Source organism: Acomys minous (genome assembly GCF_964271855.1).
Source record: "Acomys minous genome assembly, chromosome: 4".
Lineage (NCBI taxonomy): Eukaryota > Metazoa > Chordata > Mammalia > Rodentia > Muridae > Acomys > Acomys minous.
The window spans coordinates 29,971,877-29,994,616 of NC_140486.1; the positions used below are offsets into that span (position 1 = coordinate 29,971,877).

At 41.3% G+C, this 22,740-nt stretch overlaps 1 protein-coding gene across 3 annotated transcripts in view; it reads right to left on the reverse strand.

The window, feature by feature from the left end:
- The window catches only part of CCDC192 (coiled-coil domain containing 192), a 191,904-nt gene extending 169,167 nt beyond the window's left edge, over positions 1-22,737 (reverse strand). For all 3 annotated transcript variants that reach the window (XM_084780546.1, XM_084780545.1, XM_084780547.1), the window contains exons 1-2: positions 22,589-22,737; positions 18,205-18,262 (exon numbers count right to left, since the gene is read on the reverse strand). In XM_084780546.1, coding sequence (XP_084636672.1) covers positions 18,205-18,262; positions 22,589-22,683 — 153 coding nt within the window. In that variant the 5' untranslated portion in view covers positions 22,684-22,737. The remainder of the gene's footprint in view (positions 1-18,204; positions 18,263-22,588) is intronic.
- Positions 22,738-22,740: the final 3 nt, after the last annotated feature.

Here is a 22,740-nt window from a genome sequence, read left to right on the forward strand (position 1 = left end):
AAGGAAGCATAGAAATGACAGTGAAAAAAGGGGAGATGGTTATATGAAATCACAAAATGCAAACAAGCAGATGATAATATTGTGTTTAACTAAGATGGTATCATTTCTCAAAGGATAAATTACAATAACTCAACAATTTCTATTTTGAATTTTAGGTCTCTTAAGTGTTTCTGCATATATGTCAAGTGAATCTAAATGCATGTAGTGAAGATGATCAAACTAAAATCCTAGTAAATAATCTTAATCATCGCACATATACTTTGATTACTGTAAAGATGACAAACAATTATATAGGTGAACATGTATTTGAATTGCTAGTTTATTAATGGAACAAACATACAAAACAGAAGTATAGGCTTGTTTTGGCTTGAAGAACTTTCTCACTTGAGAGTTTAAAGGAAAATTATACCCTTCTCTGTTTTTTCCCCTAATTTTTCTAATCTATCCCAGTATGTTCTCTGTGTCCTTTCACTGGTTGTTAGTGCATTCATGTCTGTGTTCTCAGATGACTTAATTCATTTGTGTCAGCCTAAACAACTTCAAACCTTGAGAGTTGGCTCAAGGTCACTGCTGGATATGGCTTGATGCTCTTCTCCTAGTCTGGCTTGTGTGTGCAGAGGTCACACAGGACTTTGCCGAACCCTTAATTGAAGCCAAATAAATAACTGCTGACTGATCGGAGGCTCAACTGCTCAAAGAAGATGGCTGTATAAAAATGACTGTCCTTCATGCTGTGCCTTGACAATGGCTTCTTTGAGCCATACTTTTCCTCCTGTGGCACTGACAGAGTTCACAACCACAGAAAGCTGTGTTTGCCAGGGCCAGGGAAGAGACAGGAGCAGCAGAGGACAAGGTTACAGCCATGGGTTTAGGTGATGGTAGGGCCATTACAAAGATCAAGCTTTAATTAAACAAAGCAGGTAACCACGTCAACAGATGACACATTCAATCACTATTAATAATTCCATTAAGCCAACTTAAAAGGAATAGTTCGGTATTAAAGCCTTCTAGTTGATTGAAAAAAATTAAAAGAGTGTTCTCACAGGTACACTTTTGTGACAGCAAGTGATCAAACAACAGTGGCAGAAAATTTAGTCAGGTTAGTTAGTGCAACCAATACGTGCATGTGTACTCTTTTAAAAGAAAGGTTGCTAAAAGCAAAGTGTCCATAGATTCTACCATTATAGAAGTCTCTCTAAAATTTGAGACTTCTAACAAGCCAGATGTCCTTCAGGGCCCCTGCTCAGAGGTCCAGTCACTTCATCCATATTGGAGGTTCTTTCAGCAAAATTTGTACTGGTTGAGTTTCCTGTCTGGGATCTTGGCTCTTTCTGTTCTTTTTTTTCCTTGCTTGGTAGCTTCTATGTCTTCACCTGTCTGTCGTCTGCTCAGATTCCCTGCAGATTCAGGTCTGTCTCGGCTAACATCTCCTCCCTAACTTATCCCCGCTACAGACACTTTTATATCAACATTCTTTCACTCTCATCTTTCATGAACAGAATTCACTCACAGTGGAAATTTCATCACCGTATCCAGGGAAACCAAATTAGTCTTTGCTGGGGTTACCTTATGACCGCCCAATCATGTACTGAAGTTCAAATCATGAACAAACCACAGCTGGAGAGCGTCAGGAAGTGTCTATCAACATGACTGAGCAGGAGGGGTGGGGCAGGGGTGGGGTGGGCGAGCAGCTGGGGAGGGCAGTGTCTAGGGAGTGCTCTGCTCCTCGGCTGGGAGGTCCTGTTCTCTCTCTGACTTGACTGTGTGACTTGACATGTCTGTGGCTGAATTTTCATATTTCACTTAAGAATGTTATTTCTGAGCATTGGCTATTCCAAAGGAGTGAGGGAAATGAAGCGAAGGGCGTGGTTAGAGGTGTGGGCATTGTTAAAGTCATCCCTAGAGGGCGGTCAGGCAAGTTTTGATATTCAGGCAGCCTTAGCCTTATCTTGACCTGTAAAGGGTAATGGAGGAAGGAAGTGGTGAGCACACAGACGAATCTGGACAGAAAGCTGGAAGTGAGGGGGTACAGTCTCCGCCCCTGTCGTGACAGTGGCCCAGATGGTCTGACCTTATCAGCTCAGTGTCTTTACATTCCTCACTGCCTCCCTTGTCCCTCTGACCATCTCCTCATTTGGTAAGGAGCCACAAGACTAGAGAGCCTGAACGACAGATGCAGAGTAAATAGCTTTCCTGGAAAATAGTATTGGGGAGGAACCCCAGGAAAGGGACGGGGGGTGGAAAGACCCAGATAAATGGGAGAGCCTTGACTCAGAAGGGTTTAATTCCACCCCTGCTTCTCTGAGGCTAGCCTGGAGGCCCAGGCTTGTGACAATAGTGTCAGCTGTCAGCACAAAAGGACAGGAGCAAAGAAGAGACTTGGCTATGATGCCTAACCTCTTCCTTGTAGAGGCGGCTCTTTTATTCTGAGATTATAATCTCTCTCTCTCCTTTGTTTCCCCTGCTCCTTTCAATGAATGGCATCTTTCATCTTTAACAAAATTAAAATGTGATGTATGGGAACTGCTCCTGGACCAGTTCAAAGTGGATCTGTATCACCCTTCAAGACATCTGTCTGATAGAGAGTGCAAGATTCTTGGTTTCTCATAAACCAAACAAATCCTATTTCTAAAGGCTAGCCTTTGCTCCTCTGTCCAGTTTGACTGTGTTTCCTGTCTACATCGTCCCTAATAGAGGAAAGTGGTGTGACAAGGGACTTGTGGTGTTTCCAGTCTACAGTGTCACCAACAACAGAGGACAGTGGTGTAACAAGGGACTTGTGGGCTCGCGTTTCAGTTTAACAGAAGATTGCTGCCATGGAAATTGATGCCATTTGGTAGTTTCACACATGACTTTTACATAATGGCCTACACCAAATTTTTGACATGTTCATTCTTACTAAGCCAATTCAGTTTAAAACGCTTGCTCAGGGCCTTCAAACTCTTGTTGTGAAAGTCAAGCAGAAAAAAGAAGATGCCGTAAAAGGTATAAAAGAAACAGTTTTTTTTTTTAAACAAAAAAAAAAACCTGAGGGCTGGAAAGATGGCTCAGAGGTTAAGGGCACTGTCTGCTCTTCCAGAGGTCCTGAGTTCAATTCCCAGCAACCACATGGTGGCTCATAACCATCTATAATGTTATCTGATGCCCTCTTCTGGCCTGCAGGTGTACATGCTGGTAGAGCACTGTATACATAATAATAAAGAAAAAATGTTTAAAAATCTGAATAGTCTTCTTTGGAAGGGAGAAAGATTTGGGCATATTAATCAACAATTCCTTCTCACCCTAACTATCACTATTTGAGGAAATAAACATGCCTGTAGAAAGACTAATCACAATATAGATGAGGCGATACAGCTGTGCTGTCTAAAATGACTGTGGTTTTCCAGTTAGCTTTACTATATACATTTTCCGCTATATTCTGTATAGTAACAGTGCTCAGAATGGTGACCAATATTTTTCTGCCAATGATGGTTAGATTATAAATACAAAAACATTTTAAAATGTTCAAAAAGGTGAACTGCAGTGGTAAGAGCTTCCGTACTCCAGCGATGCCATTCCCAAACCTAGCAGGGAAATCCTTAGTTGAACTTGGTGTATAATGAGAAAGCTCTCCCCACAAGCATGGCTTCTGCACAGACTCTTTTTAAGGAAGATCAGAAGCAAAAATGGGTTATGCACTCTTTTCTATCAGATAAAAGCTTGACAATAATTTCCATAGTACATTCCAGACTGATAAGGCAGGCAGAGGACAGGCACTTCAGCTTTTTTTCCCCCTTCCTGTAAATTTCCACTTCTTTTTAAATCTCCCAGTCAACTACTTCTAAGAGGCAGACAGAACACTACCCGGAAGTACAGCACACACCACTGTAGCTACTCAGTGAAGCTTACTTCCCTCACCTGTGAAATTAGGCCAGAGTATCTGTTTACATTTAGCTCAGTGTGGCTGTCTGCCGTGCTGCTTTGTCTCTTCATATTTGTAGAGTTTCTCATCTCACTAATTTTAGGTCTTTAGAGTAGAAATTAAGGACTCTCAGCTTTCCCTTGGCAGCCAAGATGTAGGCAGGCAGGAGACTTGGTCTCCACAAGTCAGTCACATCATCTTGAGATTCCAGTGTGGGTGGGATGATGTGTGAAGACACCAAGGAGATGGGAATCTGGTCAGGTAGGCAGCACCATGCTGAGTCCAGAGGCTGCAGTGACATCAGACTTAGTATATTTCACACTCAGGAAGAACGACAAATAAGGCTGGGTCCCAGCCTAGTGGCAGTAGTCATTGGCTTGTCACCAGACTTCAGAGAAATGGATGCAGTCCCCAGGCTGGATTCCCTGACTCCTGTAAAGAGTCTTTGGAACACCTGACAACCATCAATAACTCATTTTCCTCCTCATCATAATGAGAAGAAGCTTGTTGACTTCAAAGATAAATGGGACTAACTTGAGGCATTTGAAATATGTGTCCTTTATTTGTGTAACTTTGAAGTGAGTAATCGATTGTTTTTGAAGTCCCATTTCTTCATCTATGAAAACAGAGGAATAAGTCCAGGCAGGGACCTTCCTGATGACTCACTGTGTAAGATGGTGACCATTAATAATTAAACATCTGAAGCTTGGGTTTCTCTGGTGTGGCTTCTGGGAGCTGGGAGCTCAGAGCTGCAGGAGAGGCTGGGAGATGACCATGGACTCTCAGAAAGGGGTGACATTGGCAACATGAGCCTGTGTGATCTGACTCTCCCTGGCCAACAAGACAAAGCACAATTTAAGAGCAAATATTTAGAACAGCACCTGGGAAGACACAGCCTGTCTTTTCCTCTGTCAACCACAACAGAGTCTCACCCAGTCTTTGTTGTTGTTGTTGTTGCTGTTGTTGTTATTGTTTTAGTTTGGGGGGTTTGTTTGTTTTGCTTGACATGTTCTGTGGGCCTTCTAAGGTGAAGGAAGGGACAAGTCCGTGAACAGCGGACCAGGACCAAATGAACAGGGCTTTTCAGGACATTTTGCTGCAAATACTTGAGGAAAGCTATCCCGTGAGATAGAAATGCATGCACAAGGAGAGGAAGAAATATTATTTTTTAAAAGAAGCTTTGACATCCTCCCGCCCATCCTCTCACTACTGTTTAATTACTGTGATCCCAGCTTTCACGTGTCAAAAAGTTCAATGGACCTAATCAGAACTCTGTTTCTGTTTTGAACATTTGTAGGTAGTGAGGCTTCATGACTTGGCAGTCTCACAAAGAACAAAGCTTCCTTATATTTGCCCAGAAAAATACAATAAAGTTAATTCTGTCTTGCACTTTGTTACAACTGGTCCTTTGGTGCCTTTTAATGAATTTAAGGTAATTAAGAATCTTAGTGAACTCAATTTTCCCGTGTTGGAAATGTTTGGCTATTTGGTCATCCTAGGAATTATTTTATACCATTGTTAATTATTTTAAAAATATCCAAGAGAAATTTCTTTCCAGGGGTAGGCCGATGCAAGTAGGACAGACGTGAATAGGGCTGTGGCAGGAAGGGGGCCCATGGTTGTGGTGGCTGAGGACCTCAATAGAGACTGCTAAAACCACAGTGGAATTGAAGTGGACTCTTATTAGTAGGTAATGGATGGAAGGAGAAAACGTGGGTGGCCGTGAGGGTCCTAATGTCACGTCTCTCCGACTGGTATCCTCTGTGGTCATGAGTTTGTTAGAAGAAGAGCAAGGTAGGTCAGTTTGCTGAGAACAAAACCAGGGTCAAGCAGGCCCCTCTACATGTGATAGCACAGGGATGCGCCTATCCTGTCACTGAAGAGCGCTGCCACATTCCTGGTATCCCAATCACAACTGGAATGGCACTCAAACTGCTGGTGGCACCAAATTGACTAGATTGTTATATAAAAGAATTTGTATGAAACTATTCCATTTTTAGTATTTAATACTTGTAGCTCAGTTGTTTTCCTATACAGCGTGTTGCCTGTATGCAGTGCAAGTCACAGAGCAGGTTGTCTTCTGAGCAATAGCCACAAATGAAGGGCATGTCGTATGTTGAGAAATAAACAATTGTGCTAAAATTGCCTAAATTTATCCTTTAGGTGTGACTTTTAAAATGATGCATGTTACAGCAGATACTGACATGTAAGCAGAAGTGAACACACTCACGGGGGAATCTGAGAGCTGAGGGTTTTCATGGCTTTTTTTTATGCATTGTTAAGTATTTGTTAGGTATTGTTCAGTTCCTGTGACTCCCACTGTGGCTCACAAACATGGGTAACCCCAGTTCAGGGGACCTGACACCCTCTTCTGACCTCTGCAGGCAGCGGGCACACGGATGGTGCATATACATACAAGCAGGCAAAACAGTCATACACATGACATAAACTGAATAAATCTAAAAGTTTTCTAAAGACTCAGTCTGATCTTACAGCCCCTAACTCACATTACTAGAGCTATGTAAATAATTACATGTTTATACTGTAGCAAAAACATTGATTTTTATATAACACGAGGAATAAGAATTGAAATGTCTTATGTGTTTTTGGTGAACTGCAGTATTGTTTAAGTACATCTTCTGTATTGTTTATTGTTACAATTTAAGAATTTTATTTAAAAGCAATTTTGGAAGATTACCAGGTACAACTTTTGGGAAAGTAACTGTTTGAACTGTAGCCAGATGCTCAACAAGTAAACGATATGACTTTAAAAATATACCAAGGGGGAAAATCAAAACATGAACGATAGATAAGTCTAGACAGGCAATTCATAGAAATGAGTTTAAAGCCATCCTTCATCTGCTCTGTGCTGCCAACAGCATGGTGATTTTCCAGGAAGGACTAAAGAGCAATGTCATCCAATTAGTCTGCTTCAGCTTTCAGTGAACAGTGAAAGTCGTGAACTTTTTCAGCAATTCTGTACAAAAGAAAAAAACTGACCCAAAGAAACGTTTCCAAACAACTTTCTGAATAGAACTCCAACAGCCCAGGCTCTAAGTTCAACAATTAATAAATGGGACTTCATGAGACTGAGAAGCTTCGGCAAGGCAGGAGACACTGTCAAGAGAACAAAGCGACAGCCTACAGACTGGGAAAAGATATTCACCAACCCTACATCTGACAAAGAACTAATATCCAAAATACATAAAGAGCTTAAGAAATTAAACACCACCAAACAAAATAACCCAATTAAGAAGTGGGGTTCAGAGCTAAGCAGAATTCTCAACAGAGGAATATCAAATAGCTGAGAAACACTTGAAGAAATGTTCAACACCCTTAGTCATCAGAGAAATGAAAATCAAAACAACTCTGAGATTCCATCTTACACCCATCAGAATGGCTAAGGTCAAAAGCTCAAGTGACAGCAGATGCTGGTGAGGATATGGAGAAAGGGGAATATTTCTTCATTGCTGGTGGGAGTGCAAACTTGTACAACTACTTTGGAAATCAATCTGGCGCTTTCTCAGAAAATTAGGAATAGGACTACCTCAAGACCCAGCTATTCCACTCCTTGGAATATACCCAAAAGATGCTTTACCACATAACAAAGAAATATACTCAACCACATTCATAGCAGCCTTATTCATAATAGCCAGAACCTGGAAACAACCTAGATGTCCCTCAGTCAAAAAATGGATAAAGAAAATGTGGTACATTTACACTATGGAATACTACTCACCTATTAAAAATAAGGAAATCCTGAAATTTGCAGGCAAATGGATGGAACTAGAAATGATCATCCTGAGTTCACCCAGACCCAGAAAGATACATATGGCATATGCTCACTTATAATTGGACACTAGCCCAACAGAGATGTCCCCTGAAAGTCTTCTCTTAGCAGGAGATTGGGATAGATACTGGGACTTCCTATTGGGACTCTAGATAAGAGAGGTAAGGAAGAATGGGGATAGAAGGATCCAGAGGGTCCATTAAGGCTGGTGGATCTGAACCCCGGGGGGTCAGCTCAAACTATGTTACCAACCAAGGACAGTGCATGCAGTAAACCTAGAACCCCTATCCAGATCTAGCCAATGGACAGCATATTCTCCACAATTGTGTGAAGAGCAGGGACTGACTCGGACATGAACTCTGGTGCCCCCTATTTGACCACTTCCCCTTGATGGGGAGACCTGGTGACACTCAGAGAAAGAGTAAGCAGGCTATCAGGAAGAGCCCTGATAGGCTGTGATCTTATAGTGGGGGACAAGGTCCCCTTCTGTCACAGACCTAGGAGAGGGGAATAGGATGAAAGAGGGAGGGAGGGGGAACGGGAAGATAGAAGTGAGGGGATAACAAATGAGATGTCATCTGAATAAATTATGTAAATAAAAATTAAACAAAAAAAGAAATGTTTCCAAATTTTTAGAGAAACCAGAGGATGAATGTAGAAGGTAGATGTCACCTGATCCCAGTCAGCGGATCCCAATGGACGCCACCAGCCACACACAGCGCTTCAGTGCTTGAAACTGAACAGAGATGTGTTGTAAATAGAAAACCCATAGGAGGGTCTGATTACTTGGTCCATTATATAAGAATATAATTTATCTCAATATTTTTGTATTGATTATGTGTTGAAATGAAAGGACTGTGGCTGCATTAAGTTAAATAAAATATAGCACATACTAAAATTAAACTTTTAGAATTTTAAATTGGTTATTAGGAAATTTAAAATAAAAAAAAAAGTTTAAATTTCATGAGCAGCTTACAGTTTGTTACTGCTGGCTGGTGGTGTGTTTAGCAACTAAAGCCAAAAGTGGATTCAGTCACATATGTGAAATAGACATTGAGTCTTCAGACCACAGTTTTCTATGGATGGCCTCGACTTGTGAATTAATACTTGAGCAACATAGCTCTAAAACAAAAAGCAACAAAGAAGGAACTCTCGCACAGAACAAATGAAACCCCATGCTATTTGGGGACAAGACTGTAGACTTTTCTGTTTTTCCAGGAATGTGTGTGTGACAGAATTCTCCCATCTTTGAGAATATCTGTATGCCAAAGTTTTCACTTGACACAAAGAGATGGTCTAAGTTTAGATTTGATTTTATTAAAGCATATAATGTTTTCCCCAGTAGACATAACTTCTTCTAGGACTAGTTGAAGAACAACTGGAAGAAAAAGAAGAAAGGCTGATGTGGGGAACGGTGACGGCTTCACAGCACTCACCTGAGAACCTGAGTGGTTGAAAGTTACCTGTCTGCACTACACAGTTTACCGTCTCTGTTTGCTTTGAATCACAAACCAGTTCTGCCACTTGGGCTGCTGGCATCTCACAAGGACATGTTGCACTTTAACACAGAAAATCACTGTGGGAGACTTTGTCCAGATTTTCAACGTGAACACTGGAGAAAAAGAAGTCAGAACACACATGGAAGCCAAGTTTACTCTCCACAGAGGTGGAGACCCATCAGGATTCAGGCCATGGTCCCCAGGTACCTACTACAAGACGATGATAAAGAGGTCTGGACCCACAGGAAGAAGGCTGTTTCAGACTCACGGAATTAAAAGCAAGTCAACCCAACCAAGCAACAAGCAACAGACAGAACTTAATCCCATCAATGGTGCTTTCAGATCACGTTTAATTTAAAAACATCGCACAGCTTAATTTCCTTTTTCATGAAGTTATGACTCAAACAAGACTTTCTTTTCAACTGAAGAGTACAATGGATCCAGGTGTTCAAGAACATACACAAGAGAATAATTCAGGCATTTATCAAGCATATCTAGTTTATCAGGCCTAGAACAAAATCCCGCAAGGATAAAAATTAATTGAATTTCCCATAGTATAGAGAAAGTCGAGAACAGGAATATGGACACTCAGAAAGTGGATTTCAGTACCACGGGGATGGGAGACATGGAAAGAAAGGACATGCCAGGTATTGTCTCTCTGGGGATCCCCTGGAGCTGGAGGCATGGGGGAAGCCACCTGATGTGGGTGCTAGGAACTCAACAAGGTCTTCTGCAAGAGCACTAATTGCCCATAATTGTGAAGCCACCTTCCCAACCCTATATATAAAAACAATGTTTAGGGACGTTATATTGCAAAAAAAAAAAAAAAAAAAAGCCACAGGCAGTTTTTCTATTGCTTATTTTGAATATTTCTAACTGTTCCTTAAATGGTAGAATGTGGTATTTTTTTTAAAGTGAGATATGAAACTTTCAGAAACTAACTTATCTTGTCATTGTTGTGTGTTTTTCTTCTACAGCTTTGAGGGGGAAAGTCAGCTCTTTGAAGCCACCGACTAAGCAACCTTGGAGAAGCCTTTCATTTCTTTAGCCCTCAGTACAGAGAATGCAGCACATTAATCAGAGTCTGTAAACATACTTTAAGATAACCAATTTTCTCTGATAGCTGATCTAACATAAACATCTCTTCTATTATCGAGAGGTCCTAGACTGTTTCTGCCAGCAGCTAGTTTCAATTTAGCTAAATTATTAAGATAAATTATGCTGATGTGCTGCCCTGAACTGCTTACAGAGGCTGAGGGCAACCCTGCCCATGCCTTCCCTTGAAATATTTATTTATTTATCTATCTATTTATCTAACTACCTATCTATTTATTCATTTTACATCCTGATCATAGACCCCCCCTACTTCCTCTTCTCCAGGTCCCATCCTCCCTCCCTCCTTTCCTCTGCCCTCATCCTCTTCCTCCACTCCTCAGGAAAGGAGACCCCTCCCCACCAACCCACCCCAGCACATTACATCAGGACTGATAGCATACTCTTCCTCTATGGCCTGACAAGGTAGCCTAGCCAGAGGGAAGTGATCTAAAAGCAGGCATACTGGTTGCCTCATGGCTCCCCAACTCTCTCACAACCTTTCATCAGGCATCCAGAGAGCTCCTCACCAAAGGCCATTCATCCTTCTGGAGAGGGTGTGGGTGGACAACTTTTCTAATACTTTGGGAGGATAGCCCCCCCCACCGCTTGAGAAAATGTTTACTAGTTTTCAATTTTCTTCAGTAATTGAAGTGTGTTCTCAAAGTCGGATTGACTGATTCAATGGTTCTGAAAAGTCACTTCTCCCTTACTAAGTCCCCTTCAGAAGATGAGCAAGTTACACATGGAATTGGGTCTTACCTAAATCATTAATGTAGAGGAACTGGTAGTCTCTAAGAAGCAGGCAATTAACTTTTCTTCTACTTCTATCCATAGATATGTCTCAACATTGCCACACAAAAAACACATGTCAGCACGTCACAGCACTAGTGTTCTTTCCCCAAATAGTACCCAGTTATTTGGAACTTTTTGCCATTTGAAGGAACCAAATTATAAAAAAAAAATGTCATGGGCACCTGATGGAACAATTTTGTAGACAACCAACTGCTTCCATTTATAAAGGTCCTTTGCTCCACTGAACCCTCCTGGGGGAATTCTGAAAAACATTCTATGTGTAAACAATCTGTTCCAGAGACACATGCTTTCTAAATTTCTTTGCCTGTTGACATTTATAAAAATAAAAATAAGAGAATGCCTTCACTTCATTTGCGTGAAGGCAGGACCTTTTGTTTCTTATACATTTACTCTATCATAGAAATTAAAAACAAAATAGGACATCATTCCCAAAGGCCTAAAAAGGATCATTTCCTTTCCAGTTCTTTGTTCAACTTCATTTTAAAGCAAGTTTTTTTTCACAGCTCTGACTCCCAAGTTAAATAGAACTTATTATTAAAGTGAGATGCTAATGAGAAATTCAGTGCTTTCCTTCCTTCCTTCCTACCTTCCTTCCTTCCTTTCTTGTCACTCTACAGTATTTCTTTTCTTAGGTTTAATTCTTTCCTAAAATCTATCTTTGTATTGAGTTGAAATTTCTGATCATTGCTGGAATGTCACCCTCACATGATCTCATTTCTTCACCCTGTGAAGTAGTTTTGGGCCATGTGGTTGCATTTGATGCTGCGTTCTGGGCAAAGCACTCATTGTGTGCAATCTGTCTCCTCTTGGGCTGCTGGAAGTGTGCTCTGCTGAAGGGTCATCCCTGAGGGGACCTTAGAACCACTCTGAACCCCTCTGTCAAATACTTGGGGTGGGTTTTGTGAATGGGAAGTACATCCTTTAGATAAACTAAACATTAAAGCATCAACCATTTGCAACTGATAACTCTCAAAACCTTGGTGCCAATCAAATGAAATGAATGTTATTTGATGTTTTAATCCTTTCTTCATATTAACTCAGAGATGAAACTATCAATTAGAAGGATGTCATTGTGCTTACTCATCTATGTGCCACAGTTATGTGGAAAGCGGGCGGGGACTGACTCTGACATGAACTCTGGTGCCCCATAATTGACCACCTCCCCTTGGTGGGGAGGCCTGAGCCCACTCAGAGAAAGAATAAGAAGGCTACCAAGATGACACTTGATAGCCTATGACCACATGGCGGGGGAGGAGGTCCCTCTAGGTCATAGACCTAGGGTAGGGGAACAGGGTGAAAGTGGGAGGGAGGGGGGAATGGGAGGATACAACTGATGGCATAACAATTGAGCTGTAATCTGAATAAACTAATTAAATAAAGATTTTTTTAAAAAAAGAACTCAAGCTGCAGACTTTAATCTCAATGAAGTGAGACGAGGGCGAGGGCCAGGGCCAGGGGTGGAGCTAGAGGCAGGAGAGCATGCTAACCAGCCCCTTCCGGGTCACGGGAACTCGGTGTACAAATCACTATGCAGAATTCTGAGCGATGGCTAGACAACGCCAGCCGACATCTTACTTCCAATGTTCTCTACAAGTGAAAGTTTGTTTTTTAATACATTGCTGGTGATTTTAAAGAATTCGTTGGAAGTTTTCATTGTATCTATTTCTGTGCATGTTCGCATAGTGATCTACATGGATATGACATACATGTAGAGCATTCTCCAAGATGCCTCTTCACCCTCTGGTTGCTTGTTTCTCTGTTGCTGTGATAAAACACTGACCAGAAGGAACTTGGGGAGGAGAAGGTTTATTTGGCTTACATGTCTCAGTCACAGCCTCTCAGTGAAGGTAGGTAAGGAACGAATACACGTAAGCAAGAACTCCGACGCTAGGTCCTAGAAGCGGGTACTCAAGCACAGACCAAGGAGGAACACTGGTTACTAGTTTGTTTGGCTTCATTTTCTTTCTTTCTTTTCTTTTTTTAACCCTCTGTTGTTTCCATAACACAGGACCACCTCCTGTTCAGGAAGAATATGCTCACAGTGAGCTGGGCCCTCACACAGGCCCTCCCATCAATCATTAGTCAAGAACACACCCACAGCCACGCCCACCAGCCAATCTGATGGTGACAACTCCTCCTCAGTTGAGGGTCCCTCTTTTCAGGAACCTATTGTTTGTATCGGTCTACAAAAACTAACTAGTATACCCTCTTCTTTCTCACTCTTCTGCATATTTGTGTTCTTTTCGGGGAAACTATTTTAGATTGAATATAGGAACATCACTACAGCGTGTTTAATAAATTATCTTACTTGCCTAAAGTTTTCAAAGCCACTCATGAAAACACAAGAAAGACTTCTCTAAAGTGCTGCCAAAAGTTAGTTTCTCTTCCTGATTTTTCTCTTGCCCACAGTGGCAGCACATTAGGTCTTCTTAATGAATTTTCACTCACAGAACCTCCTTCGTTAGCTGACCACTAACCTTGGCTTTGTGACTGTGTTCAGTTCAGGTCAATATAAACTGAGCTGGAAAGGGAGAGCTGGCCACAGAGGTCAGATAGGAGATGGCGCTGAGAGAAGGAAGATAACAGGAAGGTAAGAGAGCCCCAGCTCATGTCAAAGGGCAGCTTAACAGGGCGGCCATCTCTTCCGAATGGTGCCAGGCACAGCCCAGAGGCCCTACAACAAGCCGTCACAGGAAGGCCCTCTGTCATCCTGGGTGGCTGCTTTCAGCTGAAGGGAATTCCTGAAAAAAACCTCTGCTATCCATCAAATGAACTCAAAATGGATCTTAGACCTAATTATAAAACCTGAAACTCTTAGACAAAATCTTGGGAACAAATATCTGTGTCCCTGGGCAAAGATCTCTTAGATGAAATACCAAAAGCATGAGCCATGAAAGTAGCCATTATTAAATTAGAGTCCACCAAATTGAAAACTTCTGCTCTTCTGAAAACACTGTTAATTGAACAAAAAGAACAAAACTGGACAGAAAAAAAGTACTGTCTGAATGCTAGAATACAAAAAAAAAATTGCTTTCACCCCAAATATATTTTCAAAAGAATTCAATACCAAATAATAAGAAACAACCAATACAGCATACCAGTGAACAAAGTATTTAGGTACCAGAAAAAGAGAACAGATAATTGTGTAAAATTCTTGGCATCCCTTGTTATGTATGGAAACACAAATTTAAAACCACAATGAGGTATAATTACAATATCAGAAAAACTCACAACTTAAAAGGCTAACTTAATCAGGTTTGGAAATACTGTACAGGAACTGACATTTCTCATGCCTCTGGTATAGGTGCAACAATATGCCAATAACTTCTTTGTAAAACAATTTAGCAATTACACAAAATAAGTCGGAGCTACGTCATATGACTCAATCATTCCACTCCTAGGTATGTACCAGGGGGCAGGGGGCGGGGGCGCGAGATTATTTCCATACAAAGACTGGAATGCTTACCATATGATTCAGCCATTCCAGTCCTCGGAATTTACCCAAAGGAAATGAAATCACATGTGCATACCAAGACTTCACCACGAACATCCCTAGCTTTGTCTATAGAAACCCAAACCTGGAGATCCCCTGAATGCCAGCCAACAGGCAAAACGGTAAATGCGGATGAAATCTTGTACAAAGGAATCTGATTCCATAGTGAGGATGGACTGGATCTCAAAATAACTTTTTTTTTCTGAGTCAAAGAGGCTGATGGAAAAGGCACCAACTGCATGGCTCCCTGTATATAAAGCTCAGGGAAATGCTGGAGGGCTGTATTTGGGGGGTGGGGTGGGTATTCAACTAGACACAAAGTTTTAGGGTTAATGAATAGCTCTATTATCCAAACTGTGAGGATGGCCTTACTTGGCTAATTGTGCATCAAAACTTGTGTGGTTTAAATTTGTTGGTCATCAGTCTGGAAGGGAGGAAGGAAGCCAGCGGAGGAAATATCCCGAGTTATTACTTCTTCCTTATTAAAGTAGTAAACTTTGAAGTCTAACCGATTTTCTAGAATCCTGACAAATCTTTCTATTTAAATACACATGGCAATGCAGGTCATGTTGCTCTCATTTGAAGAATGAAAGGGCCTTGAAGTCCCTTGAAATGCTCCTTTAAAGTGTGATGGCCTGTTGGAATCTTGACTCGTTAATGATTTGAACTTCTGCTCATCAAAAGGGGGCGGGGCAGCTTCTAAAAATCTTGTAGGAGAATGTTAAAATTTGGAGAAAGTGGAATTCTGGCTGCTGCCACTTGCTCTCACAGCTGCTACACGAAGAGCAGAGCCAAGCACTTGACGTGACTTACATCATCTCTTTCCGTCTTCACTTTATAAACTGTGGGTTCATTGAGCTAACTTTGGGTCATCTTCTAAACTCAATCGTAGAAATGAAAAACCCCAGAGAACTTTTGTATCTTTGGCACTAAACTAATGATTCTTTACTGAAGCCATCACTACATCACAGCTGGGAAGTGACTGGCTTTGGGATTATTTCAGTGAGCCTAAGCCACATCCTCACTTCTGGATGTGTCTCCCCTCATAACCAGGAGCCTCGGTATTCCTCCATTGCCAGGATTCTCACAGCTGTCTGAGAGAGAACAATCCTCATCACTTCAGGCCGATCTTCTCTACAATGGAAATTTTGTTTCCTACCCAGCTTTAAATGAGATGGTTTATGTACAGTGGTGTTTTCTGTCAGAAGCTGGTGAGACAGAGCAAAGGTGTTCAAGTAAGCTTGCAATTCTCCAACTGAATCAAAAGAAAAGTTTGAGATAAAAGGGAGGGGCCCTCCTGGTGCCCTAGAAGTGAGTCTAGCTCTCATCAGCTTGGGCTATGGTGTCTCTACCAAGTGGGAAAGCACTCTACTTCATCTCTCACATATGGAAGCTTCCTGAACCTCAGTTTCTTAATAGTTAATATCATGTGCACCTCAGTCCATAACTTTTTATTTCAAATGACAGGGAACCATTTAGATGTCTGAAATTTGGTTACAGAATCATTAAGACTAACAACGTCCATTGCTTTAAGAATTCACAGCTTACCAAGTGTGACAAGTGGGTAGAGTGGGTGCCAATACACCTGTGTGGCCAAGAGGTCCTCACACAACTGAAATGGGTTTTATCCTTCATATTTCCATTTTCACTGCCCAAACTAAAACCAATAATTTAAAAGACGCATCTGAACGCCCTGGGGTACATAAATGCTTCGAGGCTCTCTGTCTTAAAAATCCCCATGACTTAGCAGGACTATGTAATAGAGGGAACAGCAGTAACTGGATATGCCTTGTCCTCTTGGGTCTCAGAACCTGACTTCCTCCAGCTAAATGTAAATCTTTGGAGATGTAAACAGACAGGAAGAAATCCTCCAAGCCCCAGACATCCAAAGCATGTCAACTGTAAACTGGAAAGGGATGGCTTCTTAACTCTGGGAAGCTAATTGGGAGCCTCAGGCGGAATCCTGATACGGTTATTGTCATGTGTGGATGCCACCAAGATGATACTGATGAGCACATGCACATTTAGAGAAAAGGGCGGTGTTCACAGACATCGGGGCCATGAGGTGTCCCACTTCTCAGATGCATAGATAGCCATCAAACAGAAAGCTAATAGAAGAGTCATTCTTAGGTCGTGTATTCATAAATAGCTTCATTAAATAAAATAAAAATGCATTATTAGATTTTTTTCCCTACCTAACAACAAAGAGCAATGTAGATAGGCTACATGTTTAATTAAAACTATTTATGAGTTGAATTGAGTTTCCAGTTAACTTTTTTTTTTGAGAGCTATATTATGACTACGAGTTCTTAGCTTATATGTACGTCTGTGCGCCGTATGTGTTCATGGTGCCCATGGAAGACAGAAAGGGGCATCTGATCCTCTGGACTGGAGTTACAGATGATTGTAAGCTACCATGTAGGTACTGGGGGGCTGAAGTAGGTCCTCTACAGGAGAAGCAAGTGCTCTCTTCGGCTGGGCCTTCATCTATCTTTCTAGCCCCAGAGCTTAGCATTTTATGAACTAAAGTACTTGTGCATAGGTGAACTGTCTGTTCTGAGCCATGGTGCTGGGGAGAGAGCAGACACAGCCCAGATTCTAGGAAAACAGCAGCCTCGCTAGTAGCCTATTGAGTGATGTCAGTACAGTGTCATCCTCGTGTGTGTCTGGGCCCTTTCCGCGTTGTTGTCATATCCTGAACATCTCACCTGAAGCTGATTACTCAAGTCACATTCCCACCGATTCTGTAGGTGAAAAGTAAGGCTCATGGAGATTAAAGGAAGTAGCTGAAGTCACGTAGCTCAAAGGTCAAAACTTTGGACGTGGATCTGTGTTTTGGATCCTAGTTTTATGATTATTTTACACTATACCCCCCCTCTGTAACTCAGAGCTCAGTTAGTTTGAGAAACACCTTTAGGTGGAGTCTAGGAAGTTCTAAAACTGAACCAAGGGAAATATAGGAAAATTCTTACACTTGAAAAAAGTACAGAGTCACTACACCCTCCAACTCTGAGGCTCACACAGTTTCCACCTTCCAATGACCACCTAGAGTTATTCAAAGGCCAGAAAGTCCCACAATGGAATTGGGGATGAAGGGGACAGTGTGCCAGTATATGACAGCACTGTGAAAGACCTCTGAGGCCAGAGACAACAATTTCAATGGTCTTGAAAGAGACCTAAACTGGATACATCTGGAATAAAGTGTGTTTTAAACCCAAGCTTAACTAAACCAAATAATATGCTCTGTTGGATTTATGTCATGTCTCAACTCTAGGACTTCCTTATATACAAACAAATTCCTTGAAATAGCCCAGGAAGTCTAAGCTATCACAAGACCACAGAGTGCAATGTGACATCAATGACGTGTTAAAATGGGAACGACTATACACAAAACATCACTCCTACCTGACATTTCTTCTCCCCTCTCCTTCCCCCAAAATATTCCCATTCCCTTTCCTTCAGTATCCTTCTTGGGAAAGAACATTCTGCCATTTCTTTAAAAATATTTACTAATAGGGTGTGAAAACTAAACTTTATCAAGAAAACCTCAATATTAGATTAAATTGCTTAAAAAAAAAAAAAGAAAAGATATCAGGCAAAACTTCTTTCTTACCAATGTTCTGTTCTGTGGTGGCTGTGTATCTGACTGATAATTTCCCAAACACACCGGCCTGGATTGGCATGAAAAAGAAGAATTTAGAATTCCAAAATATAGGGAGCTACACACACACACACACACACACACACAGAGAGAGAGAGAGAGAGAGAGAGAGAGAGAGAGAGAGAGAGGGGAGTGGAGAGAGGGAGAGGGAGAGACAGAGACAGAGACAGAGAGACAAAGAGAGAGATGTCACACTGAATAGGCCTTTACACTGTAACATGTAATATAAAACTTTAAAACATTAGAGAATTTTTCACAAATGTTCTGGACATTTCAGAAGGAAGTAAAAGTAACAGAATATAAACTTTACTTGGAAGATGAAACAGTCTTTAACGGCTCTCTTGAGAGTAAGCAGACTGAACAGCAGTACGACGTGCTCTGAAAACCTGCAAAATCTCCTACTTCAACTTAAAAAAAAAAAAAAGGGAAAGGGAGCAAGGCACATCCTCTCTGCGGAAAAGCAGGCAGGACAGCCACCCCCTCCTTTCCTCTTCCTTGCTCTCATCTTCCTCTCTTCCCCTTCCAATCCCATGCTTCTGGATATGTTATTTGTTTCAGCTTGGGACTTCTGGGATTTTTAGTTTTTGCTTGATTCTTCTAATTCTAACCCCCTTTATGACAAACCCTATTTTTTCCATTGCCCCCAATTCCTGTCCTTGTATTCTTTTGCTAAAGCCACTCCTACCAGGCTTTCTCTAGTCCTCCTCCTAGGTGACCCTCATAGCTACCTGTGACAGTTCAGACAATCCTGCGACTTTAACAGCTTTTGATGTGTGATACATCTCTTCTTCTTCTTCTTCTTCTTCTTCTTCTTCTTCTTCTTCTTCTTCTTCTTCTTCTTCTTCTTCTTCTTCTTCCTCTTCTTGGCTTCCAAGGCATCCCTAACCCTAACACATGAATCCATCTGGCTCAGTTTTCCCCCTTCCTGTGTCTGTCCAAATGTCACCTTTTCTATGGACTTACCATACGCATCTGACTTACAATCAAAGCTCTCATCTCACTGCACTTGATTTTCCCCCGCCATTATCACTATGTTCTGAGATTCTACAGGGCTTACTTATTATACTTGTGCCACACAACAACTGACCAGGGACATTTATAAAATGCATAGGATGGCTTTTTCTCTTGATTTTGTTACTCTGTCCTTGGCAACTTCTATGTGCATTCAAGTGTTGGGGGTGAAATGTAGGGCCTTGCCCATGCTCATCAGTTGACCTTCCACTGAATTGCCTTCCAGCTCCAGTGCTTAGCATCTTGAAGACTGACAGGCTGGTTGTCATGGTTTGAAAGAGTCAATGGTAGACGAGTACTTTAACAAACTTCAGAGTGAGTGCACTGGACTGCACAGTTGCCAATTGACTGATGAGCCTTCCTTTAAAATCTCAACCTACTCAACTTCTCCTCTAAAAGATAAATCTGTTTTTTTTTTCATGTTCACATTTATGTGAATGTTAACAGCTTACTTTCCTAACTTCTCAAAGGTATTAGAACCACGAAAAAAGGCTCACAAAGCAATCAGTGACTAATAATGCAGTTTTCAATTAATGAAAGACGTGTGTTCTAAGGAATCTAATTATTTTTCTTGAACCCTATGGACATGTGTAAAACGTGGTATTTTGGTGCTCTCTATCTGACAGTTCCTCTTTATTCCAGAGTGAAAAGTAACCTCTTTGTTATAGTTGTTGGGGAAATAGCCATGTGGCACTGATGACTTTACTGATCTAGGTGTTCTGGCTGTCCATCTTCAGTTGGTGTGTCTCACACAGCTGATATACTTGTGAGCTGTATTATATGAAGATTTCAACATATATGCTTCAGTCATTTCTTCTTAATAAAATATTTGAATTCTCTTATATTGTTGAAGGCTTGTCATTTCTTTCTTTCTTCTTTTTTTTTTTTTTTTTTTTTTTTTTTTTTTTTTTTGAGACAGGGTTTCTCTGAGCTCTGGCTGTCCTGGAACTTGCTCTGTAGTCCACGCTGGCCTCAAACTCACAAAGATTCAGCTGCCTCTACCTCCCAAGTTCTGGGATTAAAGGTGTGCACCACCACTGCCCTGCGGCTTGTCATTTCTTTACACCACACCCAACACTACTTCTTCCAGAAGCCTCTTGGGCCTTCTATATTTCACAAGTAGTTTTTAGACACTTTTCTTATAGCCCTCATTATTTTTAAATATGTGTATAATTGTGTTCTTGTTTTTTTTTTTAATTTTCCAGTGACACCTTTATAGGGAATAAGTACTATATTTACCCAGTAGAATGCCGAGCTTTTGTGACCATAACACAGTCAATAGGCTTACTTAGATGAGCTAAGAATGCACAAAACTCACACGATTTTAATAAGGTATGAAACAAAACTACCAACTTCAAAACAAGAGAGCCTTGGCCACCTGCCAATAACATTTAAAGGTCAGGAGTCATGGCCTCAGAGTAACCATAGTAACTGGTAATATACACCGGAGACATATAATAATTAAAGCTCCCAAAAGCTTATTAGCCTTGAGATAATGCAAGGTGGATTTAACAAATATGTTTCTGAGCCTGTTTTTGGCACAGTGTTTTTTGCTTTTGTTTTTGTTTTTGCTTTTGTTTTGCTTCAGGATTTATGGGAAAACTAGAACCATGTGTGGCATGGAAGTAGTTTAATTTCTCCCATGACTTGTCAGAGCATAAGCATTTCTTTCCACTTAATAACACTTGCTGATTGCTAGGCTTTTCTTCCATGCTTTTTACTTTGGAGTATTAATTAGTGGCTGTGTAAATACATGATTTCAATATGATTGGTTTGGCAGCACCGCCAGTGAGCACCCTGGTCTTAGAGGAGAGAGGAGGTCTTGGGGAAGTGCTTTTTCTTTCTTTCTTTCTTTCTTTCTTTCTTTCTTTCTTTTCTTCTTTTTTTTTTTTTTTTTTGCTTTTGCTTTGCTTGTTTGTTTGTTTTGTTCCATGGATGTGTAGTGTCCAGAGTCTAACCCTCCATTATTTAAAGAAGTTAGAGTCAAGTTCCCATATGGTTTGTGAAAAGGCTGGAGGGGGTTTGTCTCAAGGGCATGGAAAGAGGGGAAAGGAAAATGTCAAGCAAAATTAGGAGAGCAGTTCATTCTTGCTCAGAAGAGAAACTATTAAGCCAGACCCACCTCATGATCAAGGATGGCAGCAGAGTACCCCGTGTCTTCACCTCAGCAGCCCTGTTCCATACCTGCACCCCACAGTTGGCTCTGTGTATCAGAACAAGAGCCCACAGGACACTTGACAATGAGAACAGTGTCCTGCTTTGCCCTGGGCATCCCTGTTGCTTCACACTAGGTTATTTTTTGTCACAGTTGGTAATCACTGGACATTTTCCCTCCATTTGGGACACTATGTTCACCTTTCTAATTGTTGGCATATCAAAATATCAACCCATGAGGTGATTTCTTAAGGGAAATTATGAGAAAATGGATGTTTGTTAAGTTTCATTATTTCAAAATAGAAAAAAAAATGAGATAGTGCATCTTCTGAGGTTCATAAATTACACATAGAAACAAGATTTTTTTCCATTAAAATATAAGAGCTTAATGAGCTTTCTGTATTAGTCACGAACCCCTGATCCGATGTCAAAAGCAAAGCTCACACATTTACTAAAATGAAGTCACAGTTTAGAGCCGAGTGAGAGAGACACCAGGGCTCCCTATGTGACCACCCACCCCACACAAGAAACTGCCCTTCAGGTGACAGCCTCTTCTACAAGAAAAAGGGCACAATTATCTCACTCAAGATTTGAAAGAAAATTCTAAATGGGAGCTATTTCCATATTTGAAGGGAGAAGTGTGTATTGAGCCCACATGCAAATCTTTCTGTGATTGACTGCAAATCCAGTATCGAGGTCATCTCCATGTCGGTTCCTGGGGTCAGGGTTGGTTGATAAAACCAACCTTGGAGAACAGGTTGAGAAGCAACGCGCAGGTGCTGCATCTCCTGTACCTCATGGCAGGAGGGCGGGCATAGTGTCGCTGTTTTCCTGTGGCTCGGGAAAGAGGGCTAGCTGGCTCAGCACGCTCATTCCCACACTATCAAGGCACTTGGGATGGGTGAGTGTGTAATTCTTCTGTGGCGTGTACTTGAAGAACATTTTCACTCATTTGACAAACACTTGTTGAAACCTATCATACTGTCAGGCCTTGCCCTGTGATCTGGGAAGGTGGGACCATCCATAGAAAAAGGTCACTCACCAGGAACGGAAAGAAGTCTCTTTGATGTTTCTCCCAAGACTTTAAAGAAAGGTTATCTTTGAAGTATGGAGTGAAGGTTGCTTTATCTAGAAATTTCCATGGATTATTTTCAGACAAAAAGAGACTCACCTGCATCTCCCTGTGTTTTCAAAGTCCGGGATTACAACTTTCCTGCTGTGACATCCTCCCATTTCAAGCCAAGCCCATTGGGACCCTCTGTCCATGGACAGACACCAACTAACCTCATTCCTCAGAGATCTGGAATCCCTGGCACTGCTCTG